Source organism: Doryrhamphus excisus, chromosome 10, assembly GCF_030265055.1.
Source record: "Doryrhamphus excisus isolate RoL2022-K1 chromosome 10, RoL_Dexc_1.0, whole genome shotgun sequence".
NCBI lineage: Eukaryota > Metazoa > Chordata > Actinopteri > Syngnathiformes > Syngnathidae > Doryrhamphus > Doryrhamphus excisus.
The window spans coordinates 3,494,495-3,519,484 of NC_080475.1; the positions used below are offsets into that span (position 1 = coordinate 3,494,495).

At 40.8% G+C, this 24,990-nt stretch overlaps 4 protein-coding genes across 13 annotated transcripts; 2 read left to right on the plus strand and 2 right to left on the minus strand.

Annotated features, from left to right (window-relative positions):
• Positions 1-14: 14 nt before the first annotated feature.
• On the minus strand, positions 15-8,235 carry clec3ba (C-type lectin domain family 3, member Ba). The gene is made up of 5 exons (XM_058084572.1): positions 8,198-8,235; positions 8,042-8,107; positions 2,691-2,796; positions 2,513-2,608; positions 15-1,140 (listed from the first exon to the last, which is right to left on the minus strand). Exons 3-5 carry the CDS (start codon positions 2,788-2,790, stop codon positions 740-742), a joined length of 597 nt encoding a protein of 198 aa, XP_057940555.1. The 5' UTR covers positions 2,791-2,796; positions 8,042-8,107; positions 8,198-8,235; the 3' UTR covers positions 15-739.
• On the minus strand, positions 2,820-13,220 carry fez2a (fasciculation and elongation protein zeta 2a). Of its 4 annotated transcripts, XM_058084563.1 has the most exons (10): positions 10,868-12,453; positions 10,564-10,672; positions 10,342-10,455; positions 10,070-10,202; positions 8,625-8,878; positions 8,403-8,483; positions 8,198-8,273; positions 8,042-8,107; positions 6,534-6,561; positions 3,858-5,316 (listed from the first exon to the last, which is right to left on the minus strand). In XM_058084563.1, exons 1-9 carry the CDS (start codon positions 11,188-11,190, stop codon positions 6,551-6,553), a joined length of 1,167 nt encoding a protein of 388 aa, XP_057940546.1. In that variant the 5' UTR covers positions 11,191-12,453; the 3' UTR covers positions 3,858-5,316; positions 6,534-6,550. The 4 variants fall into 4 exon arrangements, with proteins under 4 accessions (XP_057940543.1, XP_057940546.1, XP_057940545.1 ...); XM_058084560.1 differs by lacking the exons at positions 3,858-5,316; positions 6,534-6,561 and adding an exon at positions 2,820-3,819 and having other exon boundaries at positions 10,868-13,220; XM_058084562.1 differs by lacking the exon at positions 6,534-6,561 and having other exon boundaries at positions 3,862-5,316; positions 10,868-12,391.
• Positions 10,919-16,783, plus strand: ubxn11 (UBX domain protein 11). 7 transcript variants are annotated; one of them, XM_058084557.1, is made up of 14 exons: positions 10,936-11,909; positions 12,302-12,342; positions 12,387-12,479; positions 12,805-12,905; positions 12,982-13,033; positions 14,262-14,323; positions 14,391-14,472; positions 14,536-14,753; positions 15,590-15,667; positions 15,748-15,850; positions 15,922-16,007; positions 16,082-16,155; positions 16,318-16,464; positions 16,537-16,783. In XM_058084557.1, exons 1-14 carry the CDS (start codon positions 11,842-11,844, stop codon positions 16,673-16,675), a joined length of 1,344 nt encoding a protein of 447 aa, XP_057940540.1. In that variant the 5' UTR covers positions 10,936-11,841; the 3' UTR covers positions 16,676-16,783. The 7 variants fall into 7 exon arrangements, with proteins under 7 accessions (XP_057940538.1, XP_057940535.1, XP_057940539.1 ...); XM_058084555.1 differs by having other exon boundaries at positions 10,919-11,909; positions 13,006-13,033; positions 14,391-14,753; XM_058084552.1 differs by having other exon boundaries at positions 10,925-11,909; positions 14,391-14,753.
• A 195-nt stretch (positions 16,784-16,978) lies between these two features.
• hacl1 (2-hydroxyacyl-CoA lyase 1) lies at positions 16,979-23,833 on the plus strand. The gene is made up of 17 exons (XM_058084550.1): positions 16,979-17,177; positions 17,549-17,653; positions 17,725-17,765; positions 17,843-17,923; positions 17,995-18,067; positions 18,141-18,218; positions 18,960-19,054; positions 19,133-19,245; positions 19,327-19,462; positions 20,286-20,391; positions 20,494-20,577; positions 20,696-20,797; positions 20,982-21,136; positions 22,131-22,289; positions 22,714-22,821; positions 22,903-23,089; positions 23,703-23,833. The coding sequence occupies exons 1-17, from the start codon at positions 17,127-17,129 to the stop codon at positions 23,733-23,735; spliced, it is 1,707 nt and encodes a 568-aa protein (XP_057940533.1). The 5' UTR covers positions 16,979-17,126; the 3' UTR covers positions 23,736-23,833.
• Positions 23,834-24,990: the final 1,157 nt, after the last annotated feature.

Below are 24,990 nucleotides of genomic sequence, written 5' to 3' on the forward strand. Positions count from 1 at the left end.
ATAACATATACGTACATGCAAAAACAATGGAATTTGTAACTTTATATTATTATTTTTTAATGTTTCCAAAATTGATATACATTTACATAAAATTGTAGTTATTTACAAGTGTGTTTTTTTCATTATTCTCCGGTGGTTGGGGACACCTGAATATGGCATCCATTACGTTCTATTAAGTGTAGTGTTGCAGCCTTTAAGTAAAAAGCGGAATTATACAATTTGATAAATGCAAAATCATTAAAAAAACTGTCATTAAGCAATGGAGAAAGAGAACTGAACACAGAATTAGTCAGAATATGCTGATGTGATGTACTAAGTGTCCTCTGGGTGAATAAACACTTATGAGGTCATTAGCTTTGGAGGTTAGAAACATGTGGCCGGGTTGGATTCGGCACTGAAAAATCTGATCCAGGACTCGCTTTGTTGATGTGAGATTTGCACTTTGCGCAATACCCTTTCTGATTGTTGAAATCCTTGTAATCTTGGATCTGAATACTAGCCTTTACCTGTAGTTTTACTCCTTGACTACTAGTTTTGTGTGTTCATAATGCCGATCGAGTGGTGACAAAATTGTTTTGTTTACATTGAAACCGTGCAGTACCTTCTTACTTGGTAGATAAAGCAGCCATCATTTACTGTACATTTCATTTTCTACTTAGATAGTAAATATCAAATACTGTGAAAAGAGTACTGAAGAACTGCAGTACCAACGTGTACCTCCAAGTAAGGTATTATTCTCTCACACAATGTTGAACTCACAAACCGAAGCCTTTTCACCTCGACAGTTCTCATCAAACCACTTCCCGTTGGACCTGGTGGACAGCATACCGCAGTTCTGGCTGCGTCCCCCGTCCGGCTGCATGGTGATCTCCGTCTCCCAGTTCTTGAAGCGTAGATTGGACCCGGACATGTCCAGCCACTGGCCCTCGGTCACCATGTCGTTGATGCCCAGCCAGATGGGCTCCTCCGGGCTGATGCTCTGACGCACGTAGACGTACAGCTGGTCGTTCTCGTCCCCTGTCAGCGGGGTGCTCAGGCTGCCCCCCTTGGCGATGCAGTCGTCACTGGCCGCATGGAATGTCTTCTTGACCGGGTCGGCGAGGAAACACTTGCCGAGGACCTTGGTTCCTCGCAGACACACTAACATATAGATAGTCACATGTGAGGGACGTACACTCATCATCAAATTTTAAGACCAGTTGAAACATTGCAGGCTGCACGGCGGTCAAGTGGTTAGCATGCATGCCTCACAGCTAGGAGACCCGAGTTCAATTCCACCCTCAGCCATCTCTGCATGGAGTTTGCATGTTCTCCCCGTGCATGCGTGGGTTTTCTCCGGGTAACATGCTAGGTTAATTGACAACTCCAAATTGTCCATAGGTATGAATGTGAGTGTGAATGGTTGTTTGTCTATATGTGCCCTGTGATTGGCTGGCCACCAGTCCAGGGTGTACTCCGTCTCTCATTCGAAAACAGCTGGGATAGGCTCCAGTAACCCCGCGACCCTTGTGAGGATAAGCGGTAGAAAATGAATGAATGAAAAATTGCAGGCTGCACGGCAGTCAAGTGGTTAGCACACAGGCCTCACAGCTAGGAGACACGAGTTCAATTCCACTCTCAGCCATCTCTGTATGGAGTTTGAATGTTCTCCCCGTGCATGCGTAGGTTTTCTCCGGGTACTCCAGCTTTCCAAAAACATTCCAAAAACATGCTAGGTGACGCCAAATTGTCCATAGGTATGAGTGTGTTACCATTAATGTGTTTCCTATGGGACCGCAAAGGTAAGCGAACAGGAAGTGACATTGATGCTTCATAAATGAGTTTCAGCTTTGTGCGGGTAACGACCGCAAAGTGGTTCATGTTCAATTCCAACCTCGGCCATCTCTGTGTGGAGTTTGTCTGTCTGCGATTAATTGAGTTAACTATGGGGGAAATTAATCACAATTAATTATTTTAATCTATTGAATAATTTCTGTTAATTTTTTTTATAGTTTTTTTTTTTTTTTTTTACATACGGCTGCACGGCATTTTGTGTGGTTAGCGCACAGGCCTCACAGCTAGGAGACCCGAGTTCAATTCCACCCTCAGCCATCTCTGTGTGGAGTTTGCATGTTCTCCCCGTGCATGCGTGGGTTTTCTCCGGGTACTCCGGTTTCCTCCCACATTCCAAAAACATGCTAGGTTAATTAGCGACTCCAAATTGTCCATAGGTATGAACGTGAGTGTGAATGGTTGTTTGTCTATATGTGCCCTGTGATTGGCTAGCAAGCAGTCCAGGGTGTACACAGTCTCTCGCTCGAAAACAGCTGGGATAGGCTACAGCACCCCCACACACCTTAATGAGGCTAAGCAGTAGAAAATGAATGAATGAATAATTTCCAGATGACGTACAATGTGGTATGCATTGAATTCCTGAGCTTCCCATATATACGTAGCTTAGGAAGTTTCCGTGCATGTATGACGCATGCATGATGTTGTATGCTTTGGATCACAATCCACGGAACAAACTTACTTGACTGCAAAGATTGTTGCTCTTTTAACAAGTTGAGGTCATCAACAATGTCTTGAATTTGTTGCTTCAGTTCCTCAATGGCAGCACTGATGGAGTCTATCATGGTTAAAAAAAAAAACACTTTTATTCAGAAATCCATGCCAAACATATCCATGTCAAATATTAATATCAATCTTACCTTTCTTTGGATTTTTTCTCTTTTCTGCTGTCTGCTGGCCCGTGTACTGTGTCAGCATGAGAAGGCACAACACCAAGCGGATACGTCGCACACGTTCCATGGTGGTCTTCAGGAGAAAGTCCACAGTTAAATTCACCTTATGGATGTCGTTTAGACGTCAGCTCAACGTCTTCTCTCAGTGAGCACAAATGTCTTGCAGATGTCTGAGAGACGTTTGTGTTGTTTGGGAAAGCGTGAGGGGAGGTGACCGAAAAGGCGAGTCTAACTTCTTCTTGTTCTTCAGCCTGATGTCCTGGGAGCAGTATGACTGTAGCTGAATCGCAGCTTTTTTTCAGGTCTATGTTGTACTGTATATATATATATATGGTATACAGGGTCAAAGGGCAAATCAATATATGCATCTTCTAAGTTTCAATGCATTAGTCCTCCATTGGGGACCTTTCCCAAACCCATTAGGGGCTGGTGACACCAAACAGGGACGCAATTTCTTGTCATGGGGTGGTGGTCATTTCAGGAAATAAGAAAACAACCACTGGAATCATACAGAATAAATTCACAAATTATAATGACAGCTAGGAGACCAGGGTTCAATTCCACCCTCGGCCATCTCTGTGTGGAGTTTGCATGTTCTCCCCGTGCATGCGTGGGTTTTCTCCGGGTACTCCGGTTTCCTCCCACATTCCAAAAACATGCTAGGTTAATTAGCGACTCCAAATTGTCCATAGGTATGAATGTGAGTGTGAATGGTTGTTTGTCTATATGTGCCCTGTGATTGGCTGGCCACCAGTCCAGGGTGTACCCCTGGGATAGGCTCCAGCACCCCCGCGACCCTAGTGAGGATAAGCGGTATAAAATGAATGAATGAAAAATTGCAGGCTGCACGGCGATCAAGTGGTTAACACACAGGCCTCACAGCTGGGAGACCCGAGTTCAATTCCACCCTCAGCCATCTCTGTATGGAGTTTGAATGGAGTTTTCTCCCGATACTCCGGCTTTCCAAAAACATGGAGCCCGGAACTTGCTGGTTGTTGAGGCATGCCACAATACAAAATACACCAGGGGGTTTTCCAAAGTGCGGATTGGGGTCCATTTTTGCCCTTCAGCTCATATTTTAATGGCCCTTGGCATGCTGTAAAAAATTAAAAAAACAATGGTGAGAAAGAAATGCACACTATAAAAAGATGAAATGTGATTGTCTTTGTACTGTCCTCAATTTTTCTGCATGCCCCGCCCCTTCCTGTTTTAAAATACATACTGTCTGACACTCAAACACATAAATAACAATCGTACATTTCAAACATTTATACAAAATAAATTAGACATCAAATTGTCTTGTCAAAGAACATTCATTGAAAATACTGTACGTTGTTTACAATGTACAAAAAAGGCAGTTTGTATACATCCACAATGATAATTCCTGGTAAACAAGCACAGCAGGCACATTGACATTTGAGTCTCTGGTTGACTAAAAAAGTACTGACAGTGCTTGGGTCAGCAGTACTAATACTATAGTATGCATAGTCGGTCAGTTCATTAGCTGATTAGTGCAAAATGTTTCAGACAATATAAAAAGGATCACAGTGGCCCTCAGCCATTAATGTCTAATATATGGACTACTGATGATAGATCATATAGCATTGTGTTTATATTAAGGTTGTGCTATGTTTGATGCCTATGCAAATATGCCATGTTCTCTCCTTAATCTCTTAAAATGTGCTGCTGAAGATATGAAGATGACGTTGACCTCTGAGTCGATTAGCCTGGAAGCCCCGATGTGTTTTGTGCACATTTGATCATTGCTCGGCGAGTAAGCACTTTGGATTAATGTAAAGCCATTAGCACAGGGGTGGGCAAACTTTTTGACTCGCGGGCCGCATTGATATAACAAAATTATATATTTTACACGTAACAGTCCACCTGGTATTATTGTATCTGTAAAATTGTCATGCAATCTGCTATTATTATTTATTATTTTATATTTATATTTAAATATTTTAAAAATAATAAAATATTATAATAATTAAAATAAAATTAAAATAATAATAATTATATTATTATGTAAAATATGCAAATATAACAATATTATTATATATAATTAATATAATAATTAGCATTAATATAATAAATATAATAATCATAATAGTTATAATAATAATATAATAATTATTATTTTAATTTTTATTATTATTATGTGCTTGTGTCTCTTTTTTCAGGAGCACTTTGTAAACAACAGACCATGTCAAACAACAAATTGATACAACCATCAAAAGGTTGGCTCAGGCCATGATGCCAGGTTGTATGTTGAGTTTGAATTAAATACTTTTGAAAGATTGGGCGGGCCGTATTCAAACACTTGGCGGGCCGGATGTGGCCCCCGGGCCGTAGTTTGCCCACCCCTGCCTTAGCATCACACAAGCAATGCCTCAAAAACGCTTGTATTGCTATTCAGTTAAAAAAAAAAAAATAAAAAAACTCAAAAGGAAAGAATGAAATCACAACACAAATATACCAAACCTAACAAGGATAAATCTTGAAAAAACGACAAAATTAAGTCAGATAAGTCATCTCCATCTTCTTAGTGGTGGTCCGCATGGTTTCCTCCTTCGGTGCTACTTCGGGCAGAGCACTGTAACAACACAGACGTGAAGATCAGATGACCTTAGCGTGCTTTTATCGCTAAAAAAAATCACGACGTGAAGGGAAACAAAGGGAGAAAAAAAACTCACTTGACATAAATGGAAAAATAGGATTTGTTTGTTCAGTTTCGTGTTCATTTTAATACCTGGCACAAATGGACAAATATAATATTGACAACAAAAATAGTTGAATTTTTTTGGTACTACAATTTTGTCGAAAAAAATACTTGATATCATTGTTATATCTGTCCAAATAAATTAATCTTTATTTGTATCAGGCATTAAAATGCATCAATACACTGAAGAAACAAGGGTGGTCTGACCAATAATTAAAAATTAATATTCAATTATTACATTATTAAAAATTATTGTAAAAAATATTTACAGTGGACCTCTAAAGCCAAACAAAATCACACTGGTTGACTTCCGATGTTCTTGTTACAAAACAATTTGAGTGACATTTGCAAAACGGGAGTAAAAAATAAATCATCAAAAACAAAAAATTACAAATTATCTTTTTTATTTTGCTATTGTTATTGTTTTATTGTGTTTTAAATGGGGGAGGGGCCAACAGATGCACATTGAAAAGGGCGCTACCTGCGTTCACGTCAAGAGTCGCCAAAAGATTTGTCGCTTTTAGGAAAAAGAGCACATAAAGGACTGTGATTAATCGCTAAAATTAAAGTGTGCATGTAAGTAATTCCATTGCTCATGTTGTATTGACTAGCCAGACTCTTTCCTATGTTTCTATGGTTATCATCACATTATAATGAGATTTGCTTGAGTGACGTCACACATGTTTGTTTTTGTTTGACTTTTGAGGTTGAAATTGCTTTAAAGCAGGGGTGTCCTAACTTTTTCCACCCGGGGACCGCATACTGAAAATAGGTATTTTTTTAACTTGGTAAAAAGGCTTCTTCTTTTTACATTTTACTGTATTTTTTTGTTTACTTTTATTTCTACTATATGCCACAGGCCAATAAAAAATAAGCTGCAGCCCGCGAATAGCCCCTGGGCCGCACTTTGGCCATCCCTGCTTTAAAGATACAGTAAGTGTAAAGTGAGTCATCAGCAAATTATTTAGCATTTGGGCATAGTGAAAGTGTTTGGTGAAATAAGCTAAAGGGAAACACTGGGCGGGGGGGTCAAAGTGCACCACAAATCATGTGCTACAACAGTGCACGTCACATGTGAGTATGCCACAAACCTGCCCCCGACTGTCGCTCACACCACGGCTATGGAGTGTAAGGCAGCAATGAATTAAGAATAGAAACACAAAGCAAGTGGAGTGGAGACAGTGCCACAGAACAAAATAAGATTTGTTTACCACCCTGAAGACCAGTTTTAATTCAATCCATCCTTAAAAAAAGAGTCAAAGGCCGACTCAACTTTATTTACCTCTGCGTGTGCTGTAAAATGTTGGGTTTTGTTTCCCTAAAATGAACCCATCAGCGCTACAAATGCTGAGTGGTTTGCTTATGAGTGCAATTTCAGTGCTTGTTGTGCTGCTGTTGTGCTATAATATACTAGTTAGAAAGTGACCATGTGGTCAAGGAAAGCTATATTTCCCTTCCCAATTTCTCATGCATTCCACATCATTATTAAAGGTTTAAAGCATCCATTGTTACATAAACAGATACAATATTCCCTCATTTATTGAAGTTAATTGGTTAGAAAACCTGTTCATTTATAATATTAGAGTCACTAGACATGAAATAACACCCCTATAGTCACCTTTACACTCAGATTACGCTACATAGTAGCCGTAATGATTGTAAATAAACCATCATTATTAAAGGTTTAAAGCATCCATTGTTACATATACGGTAATCCCTCATTTATCGAAGTTAATTGGTTAGAAAACCTGTTCATTTTTAATATTAGACCCACCAGACGTGAAATAACACCCCTATAGCCACAGTTACACTCATATTACGCTACATAGTAGCCGTAATGATTGCAAATAAGCCATCATTATTAAAGGTTTAAAGCATCCATTGTTACATATACGGCAATCCCTCATTTATCGAAGTTAATTGGTTAGAAAACCTGTTCATTTTTAATATTAGAGTCACTAGATGTGAAATAACACCCCTATAGTCACCTTTACACTCATATTACGCTACATAGTAGCCGTAATGATTGTAAATAAACCATCATTATTAAAGGTTTAAAGCATCCATTGTTACATATACGGTAATCCCTCATTTATCGAAGTTAATTGGTTAGAAAACCTGTTCATTTTTAATATTAGAGTCACTAGATGTGAAATAACACCCCTATAGTCACCTTTACACTCATATTACGCTACATAGTAGCCGTAATGATTGTAAATAAACCATCATTATTAAAGGTTTAAAGCATCCATTGTTACATATACTGCAATCCCTCATTTATTGAAGTTAATTGGTTAGAAAACCTGTTTGTTTTTAATATTAGAGTCATTAGACGTGAAATAACACCCCTATAGTCACCTTTACACTCATATTACAGCTGTACGTCGGGGATGCATAGTTTTAGCTCGGCGTGGGTTACTAGAGTAGTAACAGTAGCCCTTGTTTCCTGTTGTAAGATCATTCAAACCTGCAATAAAAGTCTGTTGTTGTGGCAATCACATAAACTACCTTGAAAACTACTATCACAATAATAAAAATATTATGAAATTAACAATGAACTCAATGAAAACGAAAATCGATAAGGTGCTCAGTGGCTTACCTTTGAGAATGTAGTCTGTTAGGAGACCTGGCACCTTGTCGCTGTCATCCCTCATTGCATGCAGAACTGAATGGTAGCCAATGAAAACGGACAATCATCAGTCACATGGTACAAGGAATCAAATGTAATGGTCACAGGAGGAAATAAAATATATACTTTTGATCAGGATCTGGAGGTCCTCGATTGAAGGAGGGTGTCCTTTTTTTTCATACGGGATGATGGTGGTCAAATACTGTGGTGAAGAATCAACGACAAATAAAGAGAGATGACTTGGTTGATCAGAATAGGAAAGACACCGCAACACCTACAGTACGCCACTAGGTGCCAGTATTGTTCTACAAACTGTGTTGTGTAAGTCTACCTGTCTTTCACTGCATCCGCTCCCAAATGTTTGGCGAAAGCTGCTTTGAATAATCGAAGAGAGGCCCTCCATACTGAAACGCTGACAAGGTGAAGGACAGCAGAGGAACGTCAAGATAAAAAATGAAGAAACTACCTATAAAGTGCATGTTAGGTGCAATTTTGCAGGGTCACTCTAGTATTGGTAAGAGACAACGCCAATATGACGGAATCGAGCGCTCACCGATCCTGGGTGTCCTTGCGACAATCCAGCCGCCCCTTTGAGCTTCTTCTTCTTCTTCAGAATCTCACGGTGCTCCTTCTGTCGGTTCTGCACGTCGATGAGCGCCGAAATGAAACTGTTCTTCACCTCCTTCTCAAAGACCAGCTCATCCCTGAGAGCCAGATGCTGCACCAGATCCTCTGAGAAGCTCCTGATGGAGGCCTCCGTCTCCACCAGCCGCTCGTTCAGCTCCGCCACGTTCAGCGTCCTCATACCTGTTGTCATAAGATAACAGACGTCCATTTTCTCTTTGAGTATTGTTTAATTAATACAGACCTTGCCCAACGTTCCCCATGTAAACATCGACATTAATTGGTTCCGGACCGAACCGTGATAAGTCAATTTCCACCAAGTAGGATTCCTTATTAACAAATTGAATATTTTTATAGATAGCATACAAAAGCTGTTTTACAACCTTCTATTTACAGTTTTTAACATTATTAGAGCTCTCCAGACATGAAATAACACCCCTGGAGTCACTGTTACAGTTGTATTACAACTATAGTGTGTTACCATAAATGTGTTTCCTATGGGACCGGAAAGGTAAGCGAACATTGATGCTTCAGAGATGAGTTTCAGGTTTGTGTGGGTAATGACCGCAAAGTGATTCATGTTCAATTCCAACCTCGGCCATCTCTGTGTGGAGTTTGTCTGTCTGTGATTAATTGAGTTAACTATGGGAGGAGGGGGGGGGGGGATTAATCACAATTAATTATTTTTAATCTATTGAATAATTTCTATGTTAATTTTTTTATAGTTTTTTTTTTTACATACGGCTGCACGGTTTATGAGTGGTTAGCGCACAGGCCTCACAGCTAGCAGACCGTGTTCGATTCCACCCTCGGCCATCTCTTTGTGGAGTTTGTCTGTCTGCGATTAATTGAGTTAACTATGGGGGGAAATTAATCACAATTAATTATTTTAATCTACTGAATAATTTCTATGTTAATTTTTATTTTATTTTTTTACATACAGCTGCATGGAGTGTGAGTGGTTAGCGCACAGGCCTAACAGGTAGGAGACCCAAGTTCAATTCCACACGCTGCCATCTCTGTGTGGAGTTTGCATGTTCTCCCCGTGCATGCGTGGGTTTTCTCCGGGTACTCCGGTTTCCTCCCACATTCCAAAAACATGCTAGGTTAATTGGCGACTCCAAATTGTCCATAGGTATGAATGTGAGTGTGAATGGTTGTTTGTCTATATGTGCCCTGTGATTGGCTGGCGACCAGTCCAGGGTGAAGATTGACTTTTGTTATGTTTGGTGCTCATAAACTGGGTACACATATTACTGTTATATCAATAGAAAACCCATTTTGCATAATAAGAGACATTAAATAAATACTTATTATCTGTATACCAATTAATAACACCAATTTAGTATCCAAGATGTTATAGTTCCCACTCACTGTCTTTGTAGCTAGGACTTCTTTTGGTGCGCTGCACATCCACAGACAGCATTAAAAGACCTGACTGTGATGGATCCGGCTCTTCTTCAAATTCCACAGCATCCTGCATCATCTCCTCGATCTCCTCAATCACCTACACATCCAACAAACACACAGACACACAACCAACCCTGCGGATCAGTCGTAAATCCCTCCGTGCCGAGTTAAGTTAATCTGCTGCATCATCAATTTAAAAAGCTCTGCTGAAGTCGGATGTTTACGAGTTACTGTACCTGCTCGGCTGTGAAAAGGGGCTCATCCCCGATGCAGGACACGATGATGGAGTGCATGTCCAACTGTTCCCTCAGCTCCTCGTCATCCGACAGCTCCGCCGTGACATCACCCGTCTGTCACAGACAGATTTAATCATAGCTTATGGCTGACGCTAATACATCAGATTTGGATGTAGAGTGGAGTAAAAGTGGGACACTCATGGCAGGGAGGGAGTCTCTAACCGGTTTCTCCTCCATGTTGAATATGGGCATGTGGAGGGCATGTATTCTGGAACGCTTCCAGTCCAGAGGAATCCCATGCCCGAAGCGTTTGGTTAAAGCGGTCCAGATCCTGTGGGTACATGAGGGATACTTCATTAGGTCCACTCTCCATACATGTTTAGACATATCTGTATGGCATGTTATATAGAAAATTAATGTATGACTTGTTATGGACCTCAATAACAATAGCAATAAATGTGATTTTTACTGGATATGAACTGATTTAAAAGCACTTCCATAGCATGATACCAACAATAACACTCACTCGTCCCCCTGCAGAAGCGTGTCCTCATTTACCACCGTCACTGCATCATTGCAACCCGCCACTGCGCTCGCATCTCCGAAGCACAAAGACAAAATCTCGTCAAAATTCTCCACCCGGATTTCCTCCATGGATTTGGAATCATCGCTTTTTCCCGGGGGTGTATTGTTATGCCGCAGCCCCTCGTCGTCATCATCATCATTACCATCGTTATCATCCGGGAGTGATGATAACGACGTCGCAGCGGCGGACACGCAACCTTTCAACGGCTGATCTGAACTCACATTCGGCCATCCGTCGTCCAAGCGAGCGGTGGGCGCCGCCATAGCCCACCCGGAACTGCCTAATCGCCCTGGCTGGATGATTGATGTCTGGCTGGCATCCTCCCACCCACCCACCCCCTCTTCTTAACCCCAAAGCCAGAGCCCACTAATGGCTGCTCCACCCTGAGCTATCCCACAACATCACACAGGACACTGACACGTGATTACACGTGAATACAGTACGGCCATTTTGTATTATTGTTTACTCATTTAAATCAATCATATTGAAACTATTTGCATTGCGATACAGAATAAAACAACATTGGAATAAAATAAACACCACGATACATATATCGATAATGTAACAGTATGCTACATGGTATCGAGGCGATACCACATTTTGCTGTATCGCCCACCCCCCCTATTGTGTACACATACCTGGTTTGATACATGTACTATTTGCCTCTATTTTGTGTATTTCTTGTGTAATAATGCTAAGTTCAGTAGCTAACGTCATTCCATTTTATCGCAGGCTTAAATCATAAATATCAATGTGTGTAACAATTGATCGGTGATGTCATTTACACTTACGTATGTTGAAAAAAAAAAAAGATAGCGCGTGAGTGCGTTTCCACTTCCGGGTTCTGTGCTGCTATTGGTAACAGACGCCAAACATTAAAAAAAAGAAGCTTCTGAACCGCTTTTACTGCAGTCATGAGTTCGCCTTTGTCGATGCTTAAGAAAAATAGACGTTCTCCACTTGAGAGTGAGAATACAAGGCCGTGAGTAAATGAAAATAAGAAGGAACCTGACTAAAAACGTTTAAATATTTATATTCCGTACATGCTAGCGCCAAGAGACTTCCGGGAAACGCGGTCACGTGTTCTGATTTTTATTTAGTAGTTTAGCTTGTTTCTTATCAAGGCGAACAAGGATAGCTAACACATTTTGGGCTCAAGATCCAATTAAAAATGTTTAATTACATAGTCCAATGGTGTCACATACATACAGGTATCAACCATTAAAAATAAATGTATATTACAACGTAGTAATTTCGTATGCTAATATGTGCTAATATATGCTGAGTAATATGTATGCTTATCTTGTAACTTAACTGAGGTGAATTTTATTCTGACAAAAATAAAAGGTTTATTGTTTGGCTTTGACCTTGTAGGGGCCAGAAACAAGTACAATTCAGGGAAACTGCATCACCAGGTAAGCTGCAGGTGCCACACATGCAATCACACAATTCACCCCAGATATATCAATTTCAGAATTACCAGTATCAGATAATCCAAGTCTTCCTGGGGGCGGTGATGTTAACTCCACCATTTGTGAAGCACCAAAAAAAGGTAAAGTTGTAATCAAATGTGTTTCAGACACTTCTCAGAATGATGCAGTGCTTTTGTTGGAAATTGTACACTGAAATGTAAACAATGGAGGGTAGCGCTGTGTTCTTTTTAGCTTTTATTGTGTCACATAGTTAGCTCATCTGACACGCTAGTGAGCTAAATGTTAAAAGAACCAAAGGAACTCTTTGTTTGTGTCCCGTAAGAAATTATGGCAGGTCATATTTGTTCATAAAATCTTGGTTAAATACCAAATTGTTCCACTTTACACAAGAAATTGACTATAAGTGTGTGTTAATTTGTACTGTTATACTTTAAAAACAATCAGGTGTTCCGCCAAGCGACCTTATGCTGATGTCTGTCATGATGCAGCGACTGACCCTGCTGGAGAGGAAGGTCAGAAGCCAAAAAGAGGAGATGGGGCACAAGGTGAACGCGTACTTTCTTCTGATGAACCACAGACATGTGCACAAGTTGCATTAACCTTTTCTTTATTCATTGGAAGGAAAACATGATTTCAATTTTGAAGGACCAACTGAAGGCTCAAGAAATGTCAGGTAATGACTGTCGGGACCGCCCCTTTTACGGGGGCGAAGGTTCCCCGTTTCGTTTAACCCTTAGATGCATAAGTGGGTAAAAAATGACCCGGTCAGGTTGTTTTCTTGAAATATCTTTGTAATTAAAAATGTTTATCATTTAATATTTCAGGTATTCCTCAAAAAACATCTTTTTGATATCATGCCATTCAAATTTTTAACTTACCTTTTATATATTTTAAGAAATTTTTCTTTTTGTGTTACTACCCCAACCTGCCATAAGTGGGTCAAAAATGACCCGGTCAGGTTGTTTTCTTGAAATATCTTCGTAATTAAATTTTTTTTATCATTTCATATTCCAGGTATTCCTCAAAAAACATGTTTTTGATATCATTTTAACTTACCTTTTATACATTTTAAGACATTTTTGTTTTTGTGTTACTACCCCAACCTTCCATAAGTGGGTCAAAAATGACCCGGTCAGGTTGTTTTCTTGAAATATCTTCGAAATTAAAATTTTTTATCATTTCATAATCCAGGTATTCTTCAAAAAACATGTTTTTGATATGATGCCATTCAAATTTTTAACTTACCTTTTTCATACATTTTAAGAAATTTTTGTTTTTGTGTTACTACCCCGACCTTCCATAAGTGGGTCAAAAATGACCCGCATGCATTTTCTATGGAATCCAATAGGAACCTTTGATTCTTATCAACTTTGGCTGTCAGGAATAAATTAACTGTAGACCACACGTGTCACCCCTCAGGAAGATTATTTTACACATCAAGTGCTAATACAACATGTATTATCGTCATATAATATTGTGTATGTGTCTTTTATGATATGTTAGTATTATCAACAAATTAGCCTACTTTATAACTAGCTGACACTAACTGGCTAACATTACTATATGTATTGTTGGCCATACTTTATAAATAGCTAACACTAGCACAGTTTTTGTAGATAATATAATATGCAGTATAGGTATTACACCTGTCTGAGATACTGTCAATCTGGAACTACTATAGCATTGGCATAGTCAAGTATGCTATAGCATTATTCCTAACCAAAATGGCAAAAATGGCTTAAAAACACATTGACTCTAATATGGGTCATTTTTGACTCACTTATGGAAGAGTGTAGGGTCCAGTCACTCATGCATCTAAGGGTTAACATGAGTCGAAGGAGTCTCAAGGACAGTTTACAATTGAATTTGAAATTTTGAAATTGAAATGATGTTTGATCTAGAGGGATGCAGCAAACTTGAGAGAAGGTGCCAACAGCTTCAGCACCAAGTGGATGAAATGGAGGTGCGTTGTAGTGATCATCGTTCCCAATGTTTCATTCAGTGATGTATATTTCTTTCACCACATGCAGAGCTTCCTGAACGACTATGGTTTGATTTGGGTCGGGGACAGGAAACACAGGGATGCGGCGGTGCAAACAAGCTCAATCACAGGTACCATCATTCTCTATTATAACTGTAATTTTCCATTAAAATATAAGGTGTACCTTCTCACAGATACTTCGGGGCTTAGACATTTCCACATGGACTTTGACCTTCTGCTACAGAGGATCAAGGAGCTGAACATCCTGGCAGGGGAAGGGGAATCGTTTGTACAATCCACACCAAGTGGGGCACAGTTGGCTCGAAAGGTTCCCGTGCAACTGAGACTCTACAGAAACGGCATTGTGATGTTTGAAGGACCTTTCCGCTCTTACCAGGAGGACAGCACGCAGGTACTCGAGACTGGTCTTGGTGGAGAGACATTCCAAGTTGGGAATATTTGAAATTCTACACATTCATTCATTCATTCATTTTCTACCGCTTATCATGTAGGTCGCGGGGGTGCTGGAGCCTATCCCAGCTGTCTTCGGGCGAGAGGCGGGGTACACCCTGGACTGGTGGCCAGCCAATCACAGGGCACATATAGACAAACAACCATTCACACTCACATTCATACCTATGGACAATTTGGAGTCGCTAATTAACCTAGCATGTTTTTGGAATGTGGGAGGAAACCGGAGTACCCGGAGAAAACATGCAAACTCCACACAGAGATGACCGAGGGTGGACTTGAACCCTGGTCTCCGAGCTGTGAGGTCTGCGCGCTAACCACTAGACCACCGTGCCGCCCTTCACCAAAAATTGTGTTTTAAAAGTCCTTTGGTGGGTGGCACGGCGGTCGAGTGGTTAGCGCACAGACCTCACAGCTAGGAGACCAGGATTCAATTCCACCCTTCACCCTCGGCCATCTCTGTGTGGAGTTTGCATGTTCTCCCCGTGCATGCGTGGGTTTTCTCCGGGTACTCCGGTTTCCTCCCACATTCCAAAAACATGCTAGGTTAATTAGCGACTCCAAATTGTCCATAGGTATGAATGTGAGTGTGAATGGTTGTTTGTCTATATGTGCCCCGTGATTGGCTGGCGACCAGTCCAGGGTGTACCGCCTCTCGCCCGAAGACAGCTGGGATAGGCTCCAGCACCCAAAATGAATGAATGAAGTCCTTTGGTGTATTTTAATGTATAAAAGGGAGTAGGTGGATTTGTAATTTGTCTTTATTTGTCTTTACAGCAATGCATGCAAGATCTCATGGATGGCTATTTTCCATCTGAGCTTCAGGATCGATATCCAGATGGCGTGCCTTTCGAGGTAGTGCATCCATCCTTCTGCTACGTCTTATACTAACACTGAATTGTTAAAACTCCTGTCTGGACCGTATCTCCTATAAGGTGCATGACAGACGAGAGGAGGAATTTATCCCCAGACTACCATGGGGTCATTTTCCAGGTGAAGGACATGCTGTACAGGACAGAAGAGATGAAGCATATCCGGGTTAGTTCTGCACTCTTGAGGATGTCACATGGTTTAGAAACCATTTTATGATATGTTATTTTGGCTCACAGGTAAGACATTATGCACAAACCACTTCCTGAGAAGACTACCCAAAGTGGTGGTGAAGGCGGGTCGAGTGATTGATGTCAGGGACTCGGTGCGGACAAACCTGGATGTATGAGAATTTTTGTTGATAATTTCTGCTAATATAGAATATAATCTTTACTCAAGGGGTCACCTGACACCCGCATCAGCAACTCAGTCATCCTGGTAGATACGCCAGCACTGCAAGTAATCAAGGACAGGTACTCCAAATGTTATGAATTCTACTGTACATAAATTGTTCATAGGTATGAATGCTTTGTGTTTATATGTGTCCTGTGATTGACTGCGGACCAGTACACCTGCAACCCTGAACAAAATTGTACATTGTATGTAATTATCATAAATCTTGTCACTTTCCTGAGGTTGCACACACCGACCTCTGACCGGCCTTCTGGTCATAACATCATCACACTCAAAGTCAAGTCAGAAGATGGCAATAGCACTTACATACTAAAAATGTGCCTTTCCGAGACCGTGGGTCACTTACGACAACACCTGGACAGATTTAGGTGAGCCTGCGACTTCGCTGATTATGCAATATCATCGGATGACATGTTATGATTGTTTGTATTGCGTTACAGGGGACATGACCTGGCTGGCTATGACATTATCAGCGCATACCCTAAGCGGCACTACAATGATGATTGCCAAACGCTTGGGTTGTGCGGACTCACGACAAATGTCACTCTTATTCTGCGAGGAAGGAAAACACAAATGTGAAATAAATGGCTCATTTAATAATGAAGAAGTGTCTTCAGTAGGCCTCTTTTACATTAAATTACCAATGAACTAAACCTGATGTCTTAAATAAAAGTTTTAAATATTATTTTCTACCAAAGATATTTCCAGTATTGCATCGAATATTGTTTTAATTCAATACAACGCAAACCAAAGGATAAAGAAAATGAGTAATATATCGAAAAAAACAAACATGAGGCAGCTACAGTACTCATCCTGTCAAAAACGTTTCCAAACGCGTGTTGCTCCTGAATGTATCCCTGTGACGTACAGCACGTCTCATTGGCTCACACCCCGGAAGAGCTCGAACTGGAGTGGACAGAGTTCAGAGTATAATTCTTCTAACTCGCCTTGATTAGAAATAGTTAATAACTACCGTACAAGTATCAAATATTTCACATTGAAAAGTGGAGTATATTGTTTCAAGAAAAACATGGACGATGTGACAGGAGCTCAGCTCATCGCTGAGTCTCTTAAAAGTCAGGTATGTAACTTAAAAATAACTGTCATTGCCCTCTATTTATTTTAACCTAACATTTGTTTTTGCATGTGTGTCAAAGTTTAACAACGGGGTTCCATAATGACCAAATTTTGCTGCAATGTAAATAAATAACGTACGCATATTAATATACTGTGTTATATATACTGTATACTGTATAGTAATACTAGTAATATAAGCATATAATATACTAAATAATTTGTGTACAATGTATAATGCAAACTGGTGAAGTGTTTTCAGAAAATTTAAGTAAGAAATTTTAAGTTTTCATCCACTTTATACACATAAGACGATATTAGTGGTATATTATTTTTAAATTACACAGAAAGTTTCATGATTTCAAAATGTCCCTACAGAAAGTGGAGTACATGTTTGGAATTGTTGGCATCCCAGTCATTGAAGTAGCCATGGCTGCTCAGGCTGCAGGGATCAAATATGTGGGCATGCGAAACGAACAAGCGGTAAGCAATGTGTCGATATTCTGCTCTCTTTGAATATATTCTCCTGTTTGATCGAATCCTCCATACATCAGGCATGCTATGCTGCATCCGCCATTGGATACCTTACTGGGAGGTAAGACTGCTGGTCAGTGATTCAAATAATACACAAGGTGGTTTGATTCTGTGTTCTGTGTTACCTGGTCTATTCAGACCTGGTGCCTGCCTTGTGGTGTCTGGACCAGGACTCATTCATGCTCTTGGTGGGATGGCCAACTCTAACATAAACTGCTGGTATGAATTACATTGCAATAGTCAATAGTACATTATTTTGTGTATGAAATGTATGTTGTATTTTTACACAGGCCCGTTATTGTTATTGGGGGATCCTCGGATAGAAGCCAAGAGACAGCAGGTGCCTTTCAGGAGTTTCCTCAGGTAATAAACGTTTTTATACACATTTACGTTTAAGGATGTTTGCATTTGCTTGAGTTTTTTGTCATTTTTGTAGGTGGAAGCGTGTCGTCTGTATAGCAAATTTTCTGCCAGGCCAAGCAGTCTGGAAGCAATCCCTACAGTGATCGAGAAGGTAATGGTTTTATTTCATTTGAACATGCATCAGATTACAATTGAATGCATCACATAATCAGTTCACAGTTCCACATGTCCAAAAGGAGTAGGAAGAAGCAAAGCTTATTAAATCCTACCCCTCCATCTGGTACTTTTACAATCAGTAACTGTTACATCTGTTCACTTCCTGCTTTCCATAATACAGTTGACGGTTTTCACATAGTGAGGGTTTCCCATAGTTTCACTTAGGTTCAAGGACAATCTATTATCATCAAACCATCTTTTTAGTGTGACCATTACAAATTAATAAATGTGTTAATTTATTTGATCATTTATTAGTTTAGAGTTGTTAATATTAACATTCATTCATTCATTCATTTTCTACCGCTTTTCCTCACGAGGGTCGCGGGGGGTGCTGGAGCCTATCCCAGCTGTCTTCGGGCGAGAGGCGGGGTACACCCTGGACTGGTCGCCAGCCAATCACAGTGCACATATAGACAAACAACCATTCACACTCACATTCATACCTATGGACAATTTGGAGTGGCTAATTAACCTAGCATGTTTTTGGAATGTGGGAGGAAACCGGAGTACCCGGAGAAAACCCACGCATGCACGGGGAGAACATGCAAACTCCACACAGAGATGGCCGAGGGTGGAATTGAACCCTGGTCCTCCTAGCTGTGAGGTCTGCGTGCTAACCACTAGAACGCCGTGCCGCCCCTTAATATTAACATCGTTATTATTTTCTTGTTTGCAGGCTGTTCGCACAAGCATATATGGGCGTCCAGGTGCTTGTTACGTGGACATTGCAGGAGACATGGTGAATGCCAAAGTGGACAGAAACAAAGTCAGGTTTGTAGGATTGTTGTCTCTTTTGTAATGGTAGCCATAGCATAGTTAACATTCAAATAAATGCTGTTTCTTCTCCAGATTTGTACGCTGTTGTCTGCCTCCTCCCATTTGTCTGGCCAACCACAATGCAGTGACAGAAGCTATAGCTGTTTTAAAGTCAGCCAAAAGACCTTTAGTCATCATTGGCAAAGGTATATATTATATATATTTATATTGCTACTTGTCTTTAATAAGAGATGTTTCGTTTCCTCGTCGTATGTCGCGGCCAACAGGTGCAGCTTACGGCCGAGCAGAAGCCGCCCTGAGGGACTTTGTGGAATTGAGCCGCCTGCCATTCCTCCCCACACCCATGGGCAAAGGTGTGCTGCCTGATAATCACCCCAATTGCGTGGCGGCCGCCCGATCGAGGTACACAATTAAATTTAATTCATTCATTCATTTTCTACCACTTTTCCTCACGAGGGTCGCGGACTTGCTGGAGCCTATCCCAGCTTTCTTCGGGAGAGAGGCGGGTTACACCCTGGACTGGTCGCCAGCCAATCACAGGGCACATATAGACAAACAACCATTCACACTCACATTCATACCAATGAACAATTTGGAGTCGCTAATTAACCTAGCATGTTTTTGAAATGTGGGAGGAAACCGGAGTACCCGGAGAAAACCCACGCATGCATGGGGAGAACATGCAAACTCCACACAGAGATGGTAGAGGGTGGAATTGAACCCTGGTCTCCTAGCTGTGAGGTCTGCGCGCTAACCACTCGACCGCCGTGCCGCCAATAAATGTAATAATATTTAATATTATTTTGACTAGCATTCCATTGCAATTTTTTGCCCGCAATTTGAAATAAAAAAGCAACTTCAGTAATTAAAGTGTGTTCCTGAAATCGGGTACTAGTTATTAGAGGTATTATGTCATTGAGTATTGAAATCTTCATCAAAAATGTCTACTTTTTCCACCAAATGGCGGCCAGTTTGGGGGCCATTTTTGAGAAGATTCATCTAAATATCTGTTAAACACTTATTGATGTTAACATTTTTGAGAAGATTCACCAAAATACTGTTAAACACTTATTGATGTTAATTCTGATGTAAAAAAAAAAGGAATTTGGGCCCATCTAGCACCATAGTAACAACACATAATGAAGTCTATGTAATGACGCGAATGTTAAATGGCGGCCATTTTGAACAATGGCATGTTGATGCTCTTTCTTCTGCTGAAATGAAGAGCTCTTCTCCAAGCGGATGTTGTGCTCCTTCTTGGAGCCAGACTCAACTGGATCCTTCATTTCGGTCTGCCGCCTAGATTTGACCCTCATGTCAAGGTCATCCAGGTTAGTGGATGGCCAATGTCATGGACTTTATGTTGGCAGTTTTGTTTCCTTCTTTTTATGACGTTGCATTTTAATAATACTACTTATACGTACTATCTGCAGGTTGACCTTTGTCATGAGGAGATGGGAAACAACGTGAGGCCTGCTGTCGCCCTCCTGGGGGACGTCAACGCCGTGGTCAATCAGGTACATCAACCACAAACTCGATTCATATACAGTAACTGTGCCTTGAAAATACCAGCTCATGTGGTATTAATTAAGTATTATAAAGTATTATAAAGTATTGTTCTCATTTCTACATCAGCTGAGGGAGTGTCTTTTTAAAGACGGCTGGAAGTATCCCTCTGACACAGAGTGGTGGAGCACACTAAAGGAGAAAATGGCCGCCAATGCAAAAATATTGAATGTGAGTTAGAAACAGACTTTCTTCTCATTTCACAAACACCCCAAAACGTCATGGTTTTCAGTGGTGGAGCTTACAGCATCTCCGATATCAATAGGAGATTCTATTTAGGGGCAATTTATAGTATATTTTATTCTCCAGTTTACTTGTTTTAATTATATTATCCTGCCTTTCATTCACCTTACAGGCATTCGCTCTGCAGGCAACGTTGCCTATGAACTACTACACCGTGTTCCACCACGTCTCGCAGCTGCTACCGCACGACTGCTTAATTGTCAGCGAGGGCGCCAACACGATGGACATTGGACGCACCATGTTGAATAACTACTTACCTCGGCACAGGCAAGCGTAGCATAGTTTGGCGTGTCAGGAAATGACTTTTCTGCATGTCGAAGCGTCTTTTCATCACATGTATCATCTATCGTCATTCAACGTTTCCTGCAGGACTGTAATCTATTTGTGGCAGTGCTGCTAATGACGTCACCAGACTGTTGAAAAATTTTAAATCTTTTCCTAGTTATAGAAAACCTGACTTTGTAAAGTTTTTAGCATTATTTGAGCCCTGTAGACATGAAATAACACCCCTATAGTCACCTTTACACTTGTATTACCCAATGTAGTAGGCATAATAATAGAAAATGGGCCATACAGAACGCTTTGTGTGCTGGTTATTGTGTGTAGCTGCTCTATAGGAGTCCACAACTCAATACAAAGGGCCGAAAAATTAGCATCATAGGTCACCTTTAACAATTTTACCTCATTACACCTCACATCACGTCTTTTGAATACCCTACATTTTAATTCATTTAGCCATGTTCAGGGCTGCACGGCGGTCGAGTGGTTAGCGCGCAGGCTACATTCCAAAAACATGCTAGGTTAATTGGCGACTCCAAATTGTCCATAGGTATGAATGTGAGTGTGAATGGTTGTTTGTCTATATGTGCCCTGTGATTGGCTGGCCACCAGTCCAGAATGTACCCCCAACTCTAGCCTGAAGTCAGCTGGGATAGGCTCCAGCAAATGCCTGCGACCTTAGTGAGTATAAGCGGCATAGAAAACAAATGGGTAGCCATTTTTATACTTTAAAATGCTTAATATTAATGCTTAATTTACTGAAATATGCATGAAAAATAAACCATATTCAACCACGAAACAGCCATTATTAATTCATTTTTGAAAAAACATGATAGAGTGAAGGCCCAGTGTTTGCACCGCAATGTAGTGGGCACCCTCCCAAGCTACATTCACAGATGGCCTACATCTACATCATCTTTTTAAAGTCAGTGTTCATCTGAATTCATTTATTACTTTGTGCTTATTCCTGACCACATTCCAGGTTAGACGCTGGCACATTCGGAACAATGGGAGTGGGCCTCGGTTTCGCTATTGCTGCAGCTACTTTGGAAAAGAGCCAGAAAAAAGGCAGAAGGATCGTCTGTGTGGAAGGAGACAGTGCCTTTGGATTTTCTGGCATGGAGGTTGAAACCATGTGCAGGTAAGCAACTTTTTCAACCCTTTTTTGATGCTATTGGGGCGGCACGGCGGTCGAGTGGTTAGCACGCAGACCTCACAGCTAGGAGACCAGGGTTCGATTCCACCCTCGGCACCATCTCTGTGTGGAGTTTGCATGTTCTCCCCGTGCGTTTTCTCCGGGTACTCCGGTTTCCTCCCACATTCCAAAAAACATGCTAGGTCAATTAGCGACTCCAAATTGTCCATAGGTGTGTATGTGAGTGTGAATGGTTGTTTGTCTATATGTGCCCTGTGATTGGCTGGCGACCAGTCTCGCCCGAAGACAGCTGGGATAGGCTCCAGCACCCCCCGCGACCCTTGTGAGGAAAAGCGAAAGAAAATGAATGAATGAATGATGCTATTTTTCTGTAAAACGTACTAATCGATGTTTTTAATTGATTTTACAGGTATAGCCTACCTGTAGTGGTGATCGTGGTGAATAATAACGGTATATACAGCGGCGTAGATGCTGAAACGTGGAAAGAAATGGCGACAATGGGAGATCTAACCAGCATGTAAGACATAGTATCTCGTTGTCACTTTCTGCTCCGGTTTTCTCCCTTAACTTTGCCGAATGTTCTCGTTTGTATTATGAGAGCCCCTCCGGTGACCCTCCTGCCCGAGGCGCGCTACGACCAAGTCATGGAAGCTTTTGGCGGCCGGGGTTTCCTGGTGAGGACGGTGCAGGAGTTGCGGAGTGCCTTGCAGCTTAGCTTGAATGACTGGGAGAGACCCAGTCTCATCAACGTCCTCATTGACCCTTCCTCAGACAGAAAGCAGCAGGTAGGACACTACCTTATTACACATACTGTATATATAATGAACTTGCAGGTTTAACTCAATTCATGTAGGTGGCAGTAGTGAGCTATCCTAGAGCTACACCCACGCAAGTTTCCTGAAAATAGAATAAATATTTAATAAAAATCCCACATAAAAAGTCGACAAGAGCAAGCGAGACTCTTAACATAGTCACAGGAATTAACATCAACAAGTGTTGCAGCTAAAATCATCAGCGCCCCAGTTAGCGATTTAATAAACAGAAACAAGCGGCTCAATGTTTATTTGACTCTGCATGTGTCCCCCCGAGCGGTAATCCGTCCTCTCCACAGGTGCTCCTTTCCCACTCAACAATCCCTCCACTTCACATCAACCTGACCTTTCTATTTCTAGGGCCCTTATAATTAGAAAGTGGGGCCTTCTGTGTTTATGTTGAATGTATCCATGCAACACTCCATGCATGCAGGCTTGCACTGATACATTCAGGTGTTGGAAGGTTCCATTGAGGAATTAAGCTCCATTGTTGTACCCTCCTTTTCTTTTTATATGTCTGCCCATCCAACATTAACTAATTACCTAAATTAGGTATCATCTAATTGTAGAATTTCTCTATTTGCAGGAGTTCCCTTGGCTGACCCGTTCCAACTTGTAGACTGAAACCTTTTCACCAAACCAGTGGAAAGCGAAGAATGTAATATTTTATAATTTAAATGTAAAAATAGGATATAAATAGCACTATAATAAAACTAATTTTAGATCACTTCATATGTTAGAGCTATATTTCCCTTAACTGATGGTTGCCAGGTTTTCTTCGGGTACTCCGGTTTCCTCCCACATTCCAAAAACATGCTAGGGTAATTGGTGACTCCAAATTGTCCATAGGTATGAATGTGAGTGTGAATGGTTGTTTGTCTATATGTGCCCTGTGATTGGCTGGCGACCAGTCCAGTGTGTACCCTGCCTCTCGCTCGAAAACAGCTGGCATAGGCTCCAGCACGTCCGCGACCCTCGTGAGGATAAGCGATAGAAAATGAATGAATGAATTAACTAAAATACAAACATAAGGCATTAAAAAGACGCATTCAAAGACGTTGATGAAATGTATATTGCTACACAGGGATCAAATTCCTAATAAAAACACGAGCTAACTTTGCGGTCATTACCCGCACAAACCTGAAACTCATCTCTGAAGCATCAATGTCACTTCCTGTTCGCTTACCTTTCCGATCCCATTGGAAACACATTTATGTAAACACACGATAGTGGTAATACAAATGTAACAGTGACTCTAGGGTTGTTATTTCGTGTCTAGAAGGCTCTAATTATGTTAAAAACTGTAAATAGAAGGTTGTAAAACAGGTTTTCTATGCTGTAACTATAAAAATATTCAATTTGTTAATCACGGTCCGGTCCGGAACCAATTAATGTCGATGTTTACATGGGGAACGTTGTCTGTCTAGGTCTGTATTAATTAAACAATACTCGAAAAAAATGGATTTGTGATCAACGATAATACTCTTTTTAATACAGTACCATAGAAAAGAAATGTATAGTTATCGGTGTCCAGCAGCATAGATTTTACTATTCAGTGTAAATGTGTCAACACACAATACATGATGATAATGTGGTACTACAGAATCAGGGGCAAAAAACTATAATATTACTACGTCCTCCTAATATATCTGACAGCAGGTGCTTCAATTGTAATGAAATAAGCCGCCAATTTAATTCCCTACAAGTCGTCTACACAGCAAATGTATCTATTAAGAGACGAGTATGCATCCCTAGAAGTATTTACTGCTTACACTTCCCCTTAAAGAGCCTCAGTGGAAAAGTAGGCAATTTATTTTGGCAATAAAACCAATGTGGCCTGCAGTAAAAAAGGATACTAGAGTAGAAGAAAAACA